This window comes from Myodes glareolus, chromosome 1 (assembly GCF_982192425.1).
Source record: "Myodes glareolus chromosome 1, mMyoGla1.1, whole genome shotgun sequence".
Classification (NCBI taxonomy): Eukaryota; Metazoa; Chordata; class Mammalia; order Rodentia; family Cricetidae; genus Myodes; species Myodes glareolus.
Window position 1 is genome coordinate 72,928,774 of NC_142026.1, and position 13,564 is coordinate 72,942,337.

Consider the following 13,564-nt stretch of genomic DNA (forward strand, 5'->3'; position numbering starts at 1 on the left):
CTCCTGTATCAACTTCTTGAATGTTGGAATCACTGGTGTGTACCAACACAACCAATTTCTCTTCCCCTCCCCTCCCTTTCCTTCCCTTCCCATGTCCACTCTTCTCTCCTCACCTATCATATTCTTTGCTTTCCTTTCCTTTCTTTGCCCTCCCTCACCCCATTTCTTTCAATACACTCTCATGCAGTTGGGACTAACCTCAAATTAATTATGAAGCAATGGATGACCTAAAACCTTTGTTTCTCCTGCATCTACCTCTGGGATTATTGGATTACTAGCATGCCTCATCAGACCTGGCCTAGTTTTTAAACTAAAAAGGTTTTGTGCATTTATCATGTATACCATGATACTTATCACATGTATACATTGCATAATGACTAGTTAGAGTGAATAGCATATAAACCACCTCACACAGGTTTTTTTTTGTGGTAAGAACATTCAAAATACAGCATTTGTCACCTCTGTTTTTCTTGTAATGAACTATGACCCAGTGTAGTCACAAGAGAAGTATCAGGCAATTTCTAAGAATGGGAAGTCCCAGAAAATACTTGCCTGTACTTTTCAAAACTGTCAAAACTATCAAAAACAATGGAGATCCAAATGCAATGTGAGATCTTGGAAGCGGTCCTAGAGTAGATAAAGACCATTAGATACCAGCCAAGGAACTCTGAATATGCTTTAGATACCAACTAAGAGAGATATGCCAATATTTGTTCATTCATTCTTGGTCTTCTCAGTCTCCAACAACTCATTTTTTCTATGAACCTAAAGCTATTCTAAAAATACAGGAGGTGGGGAGGATCTGGGAAGAATTGGGGGAGAGAAAGGAATGTGCTAAAAATACATTATGTGAAAGCAATTTGGCTGGCAATGAAGGCTGTCTGAGAAGCCAAGGACAATGGCACTGAGTTTTTATTCTACTGCATGGTCTGACTTTGTGGGAGCCTGGTTTGTTTGGATGCTCACCTTTATAGACCTGTATGGAGGGGGGAGAACCTTGGACTTCCCACGGGGCAGGGAACCCTGACTGCTCTTAAGACTAGAGAGGGAGAGGGAGGTGGAGTGGGAGGGAAATGGAAGGAGGGGAAGAGGTGGAAATTTTTAATAAATAAATTAATTAATTAAAAATAAAATAAATAAATAAAAACTAAAAGAGGAACATTATTGAATGCAGAGACTCACAGCTGTCCAAGATGCACAGAATAAAGACAGTTGTAGGCCCAGACATAAACAAGATGTTTGTGCTATCTCTGTCTAAGACCTAGGCAACACTGGCCAAAGGTGAACAGGAATTATCAAAGAGTTGGAAGACAGGGTGGAGCCTACTAAATGTCACTCTCTAGACTTGAAAGAACCACCACAATTATTAACATACAGTTGTAATTACCTACAAGAGCAATCCTGTCAATAATAAGTCCAGGTAGTAGGGGAGTTGGAGGAAGAGGGAGTAATCAAGGGGTCCTACTCTTTGTGATGAAATTACTGGCTATTGACAAACTCTGGGAGACGGGGAATCATTGCCTTTAGCTGTATACCTACTGCTGAGCCTGCATAAGTTACCTTCAAACCCTTAGTAATAGGAATGGCCCTGGTCAATCTCAGTGAGGCACAAAACGAAATGAGCAGAAGTGGGGGTGAGAGTGGTCAGTATGTATTGTGTACATTGTATGAAGTTATCTACTAACAAATGTAATTAACAAAAAGCAAATACAAAAACAAAACAAAGTTTGCTAAAATTAAGACAAAATAACTATCAGAAGACCAAACTCCCAAGGTACCTCCTTACCTGTCACCACCAGCTCCAGGGGTTTGCTATGCTCTGACCAGTGGTCCTTATTCCTGTACTGACACTGATAACATCCTGCCATGGTTGTATTCATGTGGTTGATGATGAATTCGGCCTCTTTCTGAAATCCAAGTTTCTTCTCTATAACTGTGTGTGTGGAGTTTTTCATCAGAGACAACTGGTACAGGAAGGCTTCAGGAATTCCCTGGCAGAGGATCCTCACAGACCCATTCCAGGGAACCACAGGACTTGAGGCAGCAGATATGGTAGGAATGGGAAATTCTGAAAGGAAACAGCCTAGGCTCAGATGGCTTGCAGAGGCTATTTTACTCCATTGATGTTGGGGGACATGAGTTAAACTACAAAGGACCTATAACCATTTCATTTAAAAATAGTGTTGTGGGTCTCTGGAGGTAAATCTGTTGATAAAGTGTTTGACTTTCAAGCGTCTTCTTGAAAATTTATTTTATTTTATATGCATTGGCATTTTTCCTGCATGTATGTCTGTGTGAGGGTGTCAAATCTTGGAGTTACAGATGTGTTGGAGCTGGGAATTGAAAACCTGGGTACTTTGGAAGAACAGCCAGTGCTCTTAATCACTGAGCCATTTCTCCAGCCCCCTTGACTTTTAAGAATGAGCACCTAACTTTGCCACCCCCAAACCCACACAAACAGCCAGGAGTGGTGAGGTACACTTACAAACCCAGTAAAGAGGCAGAGGCAGAGGCAAGCAGATTAGAGGCAAGCATATTTCTGGGCTTTCGGGCCAGTCAGGCTAGCCCAATAAGTGAGCCCCAGGCTAGTGAGAGACACTGCTTCAAGCACCAGCAGTGAAGGCAAAGACTCATGGTTTCCTGGAACTGGAAATGGGCAGATCATGGTGCTGAATCCAGGACCTCAAAGGGAGGCAGAATATGTTACTTATCTTCCTGGTTTTCCTACTTACTGTTGATTTGCCTTGAAAAAGTGATTTGTGCATCTGGAAGACTTCATTCTCAGTTTTTAATTATTATATGGAACAGGCAAAGGGCACTGAAAACCCTCGGGTTCCCTTATCTGTTCTGTGGGAGCAGCTCATTTGGTGAACACTTCCTATCATACAGAAAGTTCTAGGTTTGACCTTTGGCATCACAAAGCCAAGACAAAACAAAAAATACAAGTACTGTATGTTCATTCTCATATGTGGGTGTTTAGAAAGGCTATTTTAAAATACCCTTTTATTCTCAAATATGCATACAATAACTTTTGGTCATTTTTGCCATCCCCATTTCCCTCTATTCTTGCTCTGTTGCTGAGTCCACTCTTGTCCAGAAAACCCTTTTTACTTTGATGTGTTCTTTTGACCCACCAAATGTCACCAGAGTTTCCTGGACTTGTGTGGGATGTTATTTAATGGTTTGTGGGTAACTTAGCAGAGACTACACTACTGAAGAAAATGACATCCTTTCCCCAGAACCCATTAACTGTCCTAGACCCACAAGGAGGTTTATGAATATGTCCATGATTTCATATAATTAAAACAGCTGAGTAATTTTATAGCTGATCCTAAAAGTCAATAAATCAATCATTTAGAAGACATTGACAGAGTACTTAAATATATACCTGACATCACATTTTTTGTCCTGTAGAAAAAAAGGTAAATAAACAATAATTGATGATGACAATAAATTTGACATGAAAGTAGAATAGTGATCACTAGAGGCTAGGAAGTATGAGGGAGTGGGGACAAGTAGAAGTTTAATAATAGTTCAAAAAATGCTCTTATTTACAGCACAACTAGACAACTATAATTTTCAATAATCTATTATATATTTTGTAAATAAACAGATGAGATGAATTTGAAAGACTCTAAATACATATAATACTAGGGTAAAAGGCAGGGACAGATATTCAAATTTGTCTTATGATCTTCACATGCATACTGAGATGGAAATATTAATTTATCTGGTTTGATTGGCACATGTGGCCTAATTCCATTGTGTGTTACATTGCATTGTGCCCTGTAAATTTGTGCAGTTAGATTCCAAGTACACACGTATGACTCTGTGATCAGCAGTGTTGTTACAGAAAGGAGATCAGGTGACTGGTGTGGAAGTTCAGAAAGGGAAGTGGAAGAGCTGCCAAGAAGGTATGCATGGGGGGATGGAGCACTGCAGAGGGAAGGAGCTATTACAGGAAAGACTGAGACTTGCCACATGCAAAAAGTGAAAGATGAGCTAAATGAACGTTAGCGTAGGAGAAGAGGAGAAGAGAAGACACTATGGAGGAGTAGATACAAGCCAGGAAGTGGAAGGTGGGAGGGAGCTTAAACATTGCACCTAAGACAGATCTGAGGAGCTATACGCAGGAGATACCTAGAATTTTATCATAAGCATACAAATAACCCAGTCTTTGGAAGGATGCTAAAGAGAGAAGACATGATAGATGAGGGTTCTCATGCACTAGGAAGTCATAACAGGAGCTAGAGGGACAGGAATGCAGAATTTAACACTATTAGTGCTTCTGTTAGTTTATGTTGATGCTTCCCTCAGGACTACTTAGGTCTCAACGTTGTGATAGAGTACATAAATGTACAGTAGAGCTGGGATAGATTGACTTCCTCTAAATAGGTGAAGTAAATAAACTTGGAGAAAAAAGGGAATCAACAATCAGAAAGACAACTCATGACTTCCTCTTATGAATAGTCAGTAAAACACAGGTCTTTGTTAGACACCCTGCTAGCAGATTCCAAGGCTGTAGCTCCAGAGGGCTCTGGGGTCCCCTTAATGAGATAACACAGAGATGTAAACAGCAGACACTAGAATGAGAGTAGAGGGTGAATTTGCCTGATCTTAAGATCATCTTTCCATTCATTATTCTACTCCACAGCAGTTGTGAGTAGTACCTAAGTGTCGCGAAGGGGAAGACTTAGGGGGCACTTACCTTTTTGTGCCCAAATTGTCTGTCCCAGGAAGACGGCTGGAAGAGAATCATTGGTGAAAATTTAACCTCCAGTATTCAACCTTTGGTGCAGATATCCCTGCATAATGAGTTATGGAGTAAAACTGTATGTGTGTGTGTGTGTGTGTGTGTGTGTGTGTATGTTTGTTTGTCTATTCATTTATCTACCACTTAGCTATTATCTATAGTAGTTTCAGGTATCTCTCTATATCTATTATCTGTCTACTATGCATGTATGTATATATGTATGTGTCAATCATCTGTCTCTATCTACCTGTATTGCTATTATTTATTAATTGATCATCTTTTGTCAATTATCTGAAATCTATCAATAAATCTACAAGTCAGTTTCAATCATTTATTTATCACCTTTCTTCTGTAGATCATCTAGTTTTGTCTGTGGTGTATCATTTATTCTGTCTAGCTCTTGTTTTCAAATGTATGTCTATTTATTCATAAGAGTATTTTTCCCAAAATAACCAGTCTTGAGGGTCACTCTTACATTTTCAGTCTTTCTCCTTCTCCTCTCACAAAGCCCAGCAATGGTCATGAAACCTAGACAGTATGTCATGAATTGAATAGAGGCAAGCAAGTCCCACAGTTCAGATTCTAACAGAGACCCAGTTACTACCACCTGAGCAGAATGCTGGGAGACTAGACTACTCTTGGCTGCCAGTAAAGTCACCTAGCTTCCATGTTAAGAGAGGTGCTAACTTTTGTGGGAACCCTGCCTGTCTTGCTAACCCACTTTCAGTTCAGGACTCACCGAGACACAGATAGGTGGTGTCCTGTGGAGCCATGATGCTGATATGGCCTCAGCCCAATTATCGTCCAATTTGTGTGCATTCACAGACAACAGATACTTGTGAGACAGTAGGACACACAGGATGTTTGAGGTCTGAGTTCCTGACCACAGGATTTCTACATCTTTTCCTCCATAGGCAAAAGGAACAGTTCCTTTTTGAAAAGTTCTCAGTTGCTCTTGGGTGGACTCTTAAAAGAGACCAAGAATCCTTCTTTTTACATTTCAGACACAAAGGAGAGTTTTCCTCAATGCAATGGCTAGTGATGTTCAAAGTCCCTTTTTTTTTTTTTGTTGGAAATTTCTTTTTATTTTTTCCTGGCAGTTTCTATTATGCAACCCGGTGTATCACAGAATTCAATATGAGATCCAGACTATACTTAAACTGAGTTCCTTCTTCAGCTTGACAAATGCTGGAAACACAGGTGTGAACTACCACCATGCTTGTTTTAATAATTTTAACTTCTAATTTTTTCTTTCAATTTTTTTCATTTTACATACCAACCCCAGTTTTCTCTTCTTCTCCTTCTCCAATTCCCGAACTCTTCCCACTCCTATCCACTCTTCAAAGGGGTAAGGCCTCCCTTGGGGAGTCAGCAAAATCTGACAAATAAAGTTGAGATAGGACCAACCTCACACCCCCCAGTCTGTATCAAGGTTGAGCAAACTATTCCACCATAGGGAATGGGCTCCAAAAAGTCAATTCATGTACCTGGGACAATTCCTGATTCCATTGACAGGCCCCCTACATATCAGATCATGTAATTGTCACCCAATGCAGAAGGCCTAGTTTGGTCCCATGTAGGTTCCCCAGCTGTCAATCCAGAGTCCTTGAGCTCCCATTAACTTAAGTAGAGTGTTTCTGTGATTTTCCCCATCATGATCTTGATCCTCCTCACATGCTCATATGATTTTTCCCCCTTCTCTTTAACTGAACTCCAGGAGCTCAGTCCAGTGCCTAACTGTGAACCATTGCATCTGCTTCCATCAGTTACCGGATGTAGGTTTTATGACAACAATTAGGGTAGTGACTAATCTGTTTCTAGGGGAATTAGTTCGGGCACCCTCTTCACTATTGCTTGGAGTCTTTGTTAGGTTCATCCTTGTGGATTCTTGGGAATTTCCACAGCATTTGATTTCTCCATAATCCCATAATAGCTCCCTCTATCAAGGTATCTCTTTCTCTGCCGTCCCTCTCCATCCTTCCTCCAACTTGGCCATCTCAATCCCTTATGCTCCTTTCTCCCATCCCCTCTCTTCTATTCTTCTATCCCATCCCAGTTTACTCAGTATCTTAACTACTTCCCCTTCCTGGGGCCCTCCATATGTGTCCTTCTTCAGGTCTTCTTCTTCTTCTTCTTCTTCTTCTTCTTCTTCTTCTTCTTCTTCTTCTTCTTCTTCTTCTTCTTCTTCTTTTTTAAGGAAGAAAAGGTTTATTTGACTAACAGTGTTACAGAGACAGTCACTTGAGACAGACAGTGAGAAAGCAGAGATCAAGGAACGTATTCTTATGCTCAGCTAGTTTTCTTCACTCTTAAACAGTCTGGGATATCCTGCTTAGGAAATGGCGTCATTCCCTAACTTGTGGGTAGGTCTCCTCATACCAATTAAACTAAACAGGAAAATTTTTCCAGACATGCCATTAGGCCAATTATCTCTGATTTAGACAAACTCTCTTTCAGATTCTATTTTGAAGTGATTCTAGATTGTGTCAGGATGACATTTAGAACTAAAACTCACAACAGCAGTAACACCAAGACAACACTAGCATTTACAATTGCCTACGTATTTAGAAAGAAGTCTCAACACTTTATCCTACTACACCACTGTTAAGAATATACCTGAAGGGCTTTTAGTCACCACACCATTGGAGACTTCTGCATATTCATATTTATTGATAAACTAGGTAATAAGACCTGCTGTGAGTTCCTGTGTGTAATAGCTATGTTCAGAGGCTCGCGTTTCACAGTGTTCCTTCCTGTCCTCTGCTTCTTACGTTCGTTTCACTGTCCCTTATTTTGTGACGTTCCCTGAGCCCTGGAAAAGGTTGACCTACACTTTATGAAACAGCCATTTGCGGGATTGGAGTGAGCATTGAATATGATCAAAACACATTTCACACACATATGAAACTTTCTCCAAATTAAAAAAAAACTTATGTTAAGAAGAACTCTTAATTTATTCCCATGATACTTTTTCTAGTTCTTTCTCTCTCTCTCCGTCCTTCTCTCTTCTCTCTCTGTCTCTTTCTCCTCTCTCTGTTTCTCTGTCTCTCTCTGTCTCTGTCTCTCTCTGTTTCTCTCTCTCTCACACACACACATACACACAGTATGATAAATATGTATAGAGATGTCATATTGAAATACCATATGTTGTATGCTAACTTAAAAGTTATTACAAAACTAAAAAGTAAAAACCTAATTTAAAATCTAGTTTACACATATAAATGTATACATGTATTTATCTTCTGAATCCAGCTTATTTTGATACACATAATGGTTTTAAGTTACATCCATTTTCCTGCAGATGTTCTATTCGATTTTTTGCTATAACTGTGTTGACAGAGCTTTCTGTCCAACCCAGTCCCTCAGTCATTCAGTTCCAAAGAAACACACAGAGGTCTAAATTAATTATAAACTGGTTGGCCTATTAGCTCAGGCTTCTTATTAACCAATTCTTACATCTTAAATTGGCCCATTATTCTTGTCTATGTTATGCTTGTGGCTTGGTACCTTATATCAGTGAGGTGTTCTCATCTTGTTTGCTCTGTGTCTGGCTTTCTCTGTGATGACTGTAGACTGAGCTTTCCTCTTCCCAGAATTCTCCTGTTCTTGTTGCCCCACCTCTACTTCCTGCCTGGCTACTGGCCAATCAGTGTTTTATTAAAATAATACAAGTGACAGTACAAAAGACCATTGTCCCACAGCATAACTGAATTAAAAAACTTATGTCACCTGGGCCTGAAAGCATCTCTCTGCTGAATTCTTGGGACACTTTTGGAAGGAAACTTGGATTAAAGAGACTTCAAATAAAATTTCTTCTTCAGGATGCTCACAGTCCCTGTAACATTATCTCTTGGGAGGTTGAGGCAGGAAGATCTAAATTGGAGACTATCTAGCAAGTCCCTGTTTCAAAAGAGCAAAGAAACAGACAGACAGACAAAGATGCATCTCATTGTAGATGCAGGAACATGTAAAAGAGAACCTTTGGGAAAGTGTAATAGTTGTGGTTTTGACCAGTGTGACACAAGCTGTAGTCACTAGACAAGTGGGACTTTCAACTGGGAAATGCATGCATATGATTAGCCTATAGTCAAGACTGTTTGGCATTTCTTGATTCATGGTTAATGCGGGAAGGCCTAGACTGCTGTGAGTGGTGCTACTCCTCATTAGGTCATTCCAAATTTTATAAGAAAGCAGGCTGAGCAAGGCATGGGGAACAATTCAGTATCTGGTGAACTTCCATCATTTCTGCTTCAGTTTCTGTCTCCAGGTTCCTGCCTTGACTTCCCTCAATGTAGTGTGGCCTATGATTGTGCAAGATATGTAACCCAAAGAAACCCTTTACCCCATTTAGTTTGGTCAAAGAGCTGTAGTCTCCACAGAAGACTTCTTCAGATGTTTCTTTTTTATTTTATTTTATTTTTTAAAACAATCTTTTCTTATTTTACATATCACTCCCAGTTCCCCTTCCCTCCCTTCCTACTGCTCCTCCCACATAATTCCCACACCCAAATATACTTTTCAGAGAAGTAAGTCCTCTGGCATAACTGGATGTAGACATGTAGAGGAATGCAAGTAGATACATGTCCACCCTCATGCATAAAACTCAAGGACAAATGGATCAAACACCACAACGTAAACCCAGCTATAATGAACCTCATAGAAAGGAAAGTGGGAAGCAACCTTGAACACATTGGCACAGGAGACCACTTCCTAAGTAGAGCACCAGTAGCACAGACACTGAGAACAACAATTAATAAATGGAACCTTTTGAGTCTGAGAAGCTTCTGTAAGGCATAGGACACAGACAACAGTACAAAATGGCAGCCTACTGAATGGGAAAGGATCTTCATGAATTCCACATCTGACAGAGAGATGATCTCCAAAATATATGAAGAACTGAAGAAACTGGATATCAAAATCAAGTAATTCAATTAAAAAATGGCATACAGATCTAAACAGAGAATTCTCAAAAGGGAAAGCTGAAATGGCTGAAAGACACTTAAAGATTGCTCAACATGTTTAGTTATTGGGGAAATGCAAATCAAAACAACTCAGAGATACAATCTTACACTGGTCAGAATGGTTAAGATCAGATGCTTCCTTGAGAACTCATGAAGTAAAGAAGATATTTCATCTCAGTTTAACATTTCCTGACTTCCACATACACACTGGGATCTGTGGAAAATTCCTTTGGAATTTTCTGGGAAATAGGAGTGGGCAATTTTTGTTTGAAGATCAACTGATCAAATTCCAAGTATGCCACCTCCTGCACTTCTTGTCTTTCAGGGTCCTAAAAAGAGGTAAATATTAAGTGATGTGTGTACATCATCTTGCAGATAATGAAGGAATATTAGACTGCAGGAAGAGGCAGTCTCAGGGGGACCTACCTGTCTGTTCAGTGTTGTTCTTGGTTCACATTCTTGGTCCATGGTAGCTGTAATTTTAGAGGACAGAAGTAAACAAACATACATAATAAAGTACTTCTGCACTCTCATTTCAAATCCAAAGTACTAGTGAGAGATAGGGTAAAACACAAGGTTGCTCACCAGCCACAAATTAGAATCAGAAGTTTTGCCATTCTATGTTTATAGTCCATCCCACAATGCTGTACCCTAGTAATTCTTTCTTCAGTATATTGTCTCTCTCTCCCTCCCTTTCTGCCTCCCTCCCTTCTTCAATTCCTCTTTCCTTTTCTCCCTCCATATTTCCTTCTCTCCCTTTCTCCTTCCATCTCTCTTTCCCCCTGCCTCTTGTAAAACCATCTCCTAGATATTAGTGTATGCTTTGAAGGTGAAGATGCAAAAGTGCATTGAGGAATTAGTCAGTTGATGTAGATGGGCTTTCTGTCTATGTGCTATTTTCATTGGTTAATAAAGAGACTGCCTTGGCCCTTGATAGGACAGAAAATTAGGTAGGCGGAGTAGACAGAACAGAATGCTGGGAAGAGGGCAATGAGGCAGATGCCATGGAGCCAGCCACCAGGTCAGACATGCTGAATCTTTTCCGGTAAGTCACCACCATGTGGTGCTATACAGAATATTAGAAATGGGTTAATCAAGATGTGAGAGTTAGCCAGTAACTAACTCTCTAGAGACAATGAGCCAGGCAGTATTTAAATGAATACAACTTATGTGTTATTATTTCCGGGGCTAAGCTAGCTGTGCGGGAGCCGGGTGGGACAAAAAGCAAGCCTGCCCGCAGCTCCTCACTACAGTCAGTGTCTGAGAACTGAGGTGAAGTGCAAGACTTTCTTTCCTGTCTAGAAAGCCCTGCCTCAAATGAGGAACACATACCTGTCTTTCTCCAGTCCTGGTTTCTCACAATATTCAGATGACATTCACTGGCTTGTTCCTGAGACTTACTCTTTTTGGCCGAGCAACAAGAATAAAGGAGGATGATAAGGAAAACAGACAGCATGGTAACTGACAGCCCGATCAGAATATTCAGGATCCTGTGGTTATCTAGAGGGAGATGTAAACCCAATAAGAGGTAAAACTTTGGATCTCCATTTTTATAGATTGCATAGTATTCATTTATTGGAGGATAATTAATTTAATAGTTCCTTAGGACAAGCATCATGATGGAGAACCTACTAATAATATTCTGTTCAACGGAAATAGTATTAAACTGACTTCTAAAGACTTACTGTTATACATAATGCATTTCTCAACTCTCAGGAGCAGATTCTATATTTGTGATAGATGGTGATTAACACAGATACCCACAACTGGGCAAGCTGTGGAGAATAAGAGACCATAGAATTCTTCATCCTAAATGAGATGTTTACATCTCATATCCTTCTCCAAATGTTCAGCATCATTGTGAAAGAGATGGAAGAAGAGATTGCAAAAAGAAGCTTTGGATAACTATAAGGAAACTGTCTTTTGTATACTGAGGGCAGCTTAATGTGGGAACTTCACAAAAGGACAAGATAACATGCCCAAGAGCAGTGCAAGGTCAAAAGCCCAGCATGGAGAATGGAGATGAACATGAAGCCCCACCCCTAGTCAAGGGGCTGGGGCAATTTATAACTGTTGGCAGAAGGAGTGTCAGTAATAGTAGTGTTGTTGCTAGTAAGTTGACCATGCACCAGCAGAAGTCAACACATCCAATGATATAAGGACATTTCGCCAGTGACAGAAAACTTCAGGACACTAGGTAAAGGTGCTCATTATCTTAATCTGAGATTGATACCAGTGCTCACTTAATCTGGCTAACAACTTCTACATCTTCAACATCCTTGAACCAAACTACTAATTATCCCAAAGGGCAAAAGTAAAGTCTAGTGTAGTCTACCACAGGTAATATTTTTATAAAATTGTTCTTTCTGCTTGCTTGCTTCCTTATTCAGGCTCTATGATCTTCTCTCCAAGAAAAACTGAGCTAGAAAGAGCACTCCATTGTTCCTGGGAGGGGGCTAAATCTGCTCTCCCTTTTACTTATAGGAGATCTCGGGTACAGTTCCCATGCTACTCCTAAAAACTTCTGGAGTTTCAGAGTTTAAGAATAAGAGAGAGGAGATGACGATGTTAAAACTACTAAGATGTGAGGAAGTTGAATATGAACACAAGAGCATCTGGTCCTTAAGTTTCCGTAATAGAGAAGGGGAAAAATTACTCACTAGTTTTGGAGTCTGGTTCAGTGGATGAAGTGAAATTTCTTGATGAGTTTACTAGGAAATGGGAGAGGAGAGGGTGAAAGTTCATCAAAAGACTGTGTGCCTTCCCCATATACAAAGTCCTTTAAATTAGGAGGGTAAGCAGTACCCACTCCACCTCTTAGTGCTGAGCCTTTAGAATCATAGGATGCCATTATGTGATTTGCTTTGTGGTGTTGATTTCAGGTTGTGATGAGTCAATAGGAATACCGTGGAGAGAGCTAAGTGAGGGAGAGATCAGGAGGCTGCTCCATCTGTGATCTGTCCAAACTGATTGCAATCTTATCCTTAATGAGTCTGTGCTGACCTCTTTCTTATTCTCTGTGGATACAGACACATTCCAGTGTAGCTGTCAAGTCAAGATAAGGATTGTTTGGGAGGCTCCTTATCTATTATTTTATAATTTGATATCCATTCTTAAACTCTATGTCTTTTTAAAAAAAGTTCTTAAATGAAATATAATTGTATCTCTTTCCTATTCTTCTCATCTCTTCAGGGCATCTCAGGTATCCTTCCTCCAGGCTTTTCCTACACTCACTTAACGTCGATAACCTCTTTGTCTTTGATTAATATTGTTTTATTTTGTAACACACACCTTTATACATATTATGTATATGCATGTGTTACTGAGTCTCTCTATCATCAGTAAGATGGTTCTCAGACATGGTTTCTTTAGGATCTCCTTAGTCACAAGATATGAGACACATATAAGACGACTTTCTTACCTGTGACAGAAAGATACAATGGGTCACTTGGGGATGACCACACATGGGAAGAGTTCCTGAAAGAGCCATAGCATCTATAGGTCTCTGCCTGGATCAAAGGAACAGGAAAGAAGTTGGCCTTGAATGTCCCATTGTGGCTCTGCTCTGTGGGCAGCCCACGTCCCTGAGGCACCCCTTTCATGGACAGATGGAACATGTCAAACTGATGGTCAGAGATGCAGGACAAGGTCATGTTCTCTTCTGATGTCACCACAGGTCCCATCAGGGCAGACAGAGAAGGTTTCTTGTACAAACCTGGAAGAAAGGAGGTAGAGACAGTGGAGGAGCAGGTCCTTACCAGTGTTCAGTCACTCCTCAGTGTTCTCTCTCCCTGCTTCCATTTCTATGATCTCTCTCTATCCACATTTATCTCTGTCTTTTCCACCTCCC

The 13,564-nt window shown here is 40.3% G+C and overlaps 1 protein-coding gene across 1 annotated transcript in view; it reads right to left on the minus strand.

The window, feature by feature from the left end:
- Positions 1–13,564, minus strand: part of LOC146895958 (killer cell immunoglobulin-like receptor 3DL1) — a 34,554-nt gene that overhangs the window by 13,065 nt on the left and 7,925 nt on the right. The window contains exons 5-11 of the mRNA XM_087896269.1: positions 13,136–13,429; positions 12,375–12,425; positions 11,047–11,214; positions 5,638–5,719; positions 5,493–5,530; positions 4,709–4,744; positions 1,787–2,068 (exon numbers count right to left, since the gene is read on the minus strand). Of these exons, the coding sequence (XP_087752395.1) occupies positions 1,787–2,068; positions 4,709–4,744; positions 5,493–5,530; positions 5,638–5,719; positions 11,047–11,214; positions 12,375–12,425; positions 13,136–13,429 (951 nt within the window). The remainder of the gene's footprint in view (positions 1–1,786; positions 2,069–4,708; positions 4,745–5,492; positions 5,531–5,637; positions 5,720–11,046; positions 11,215–12,374; positions 12,426–13,135; positions 13,430–13,564) is intronic.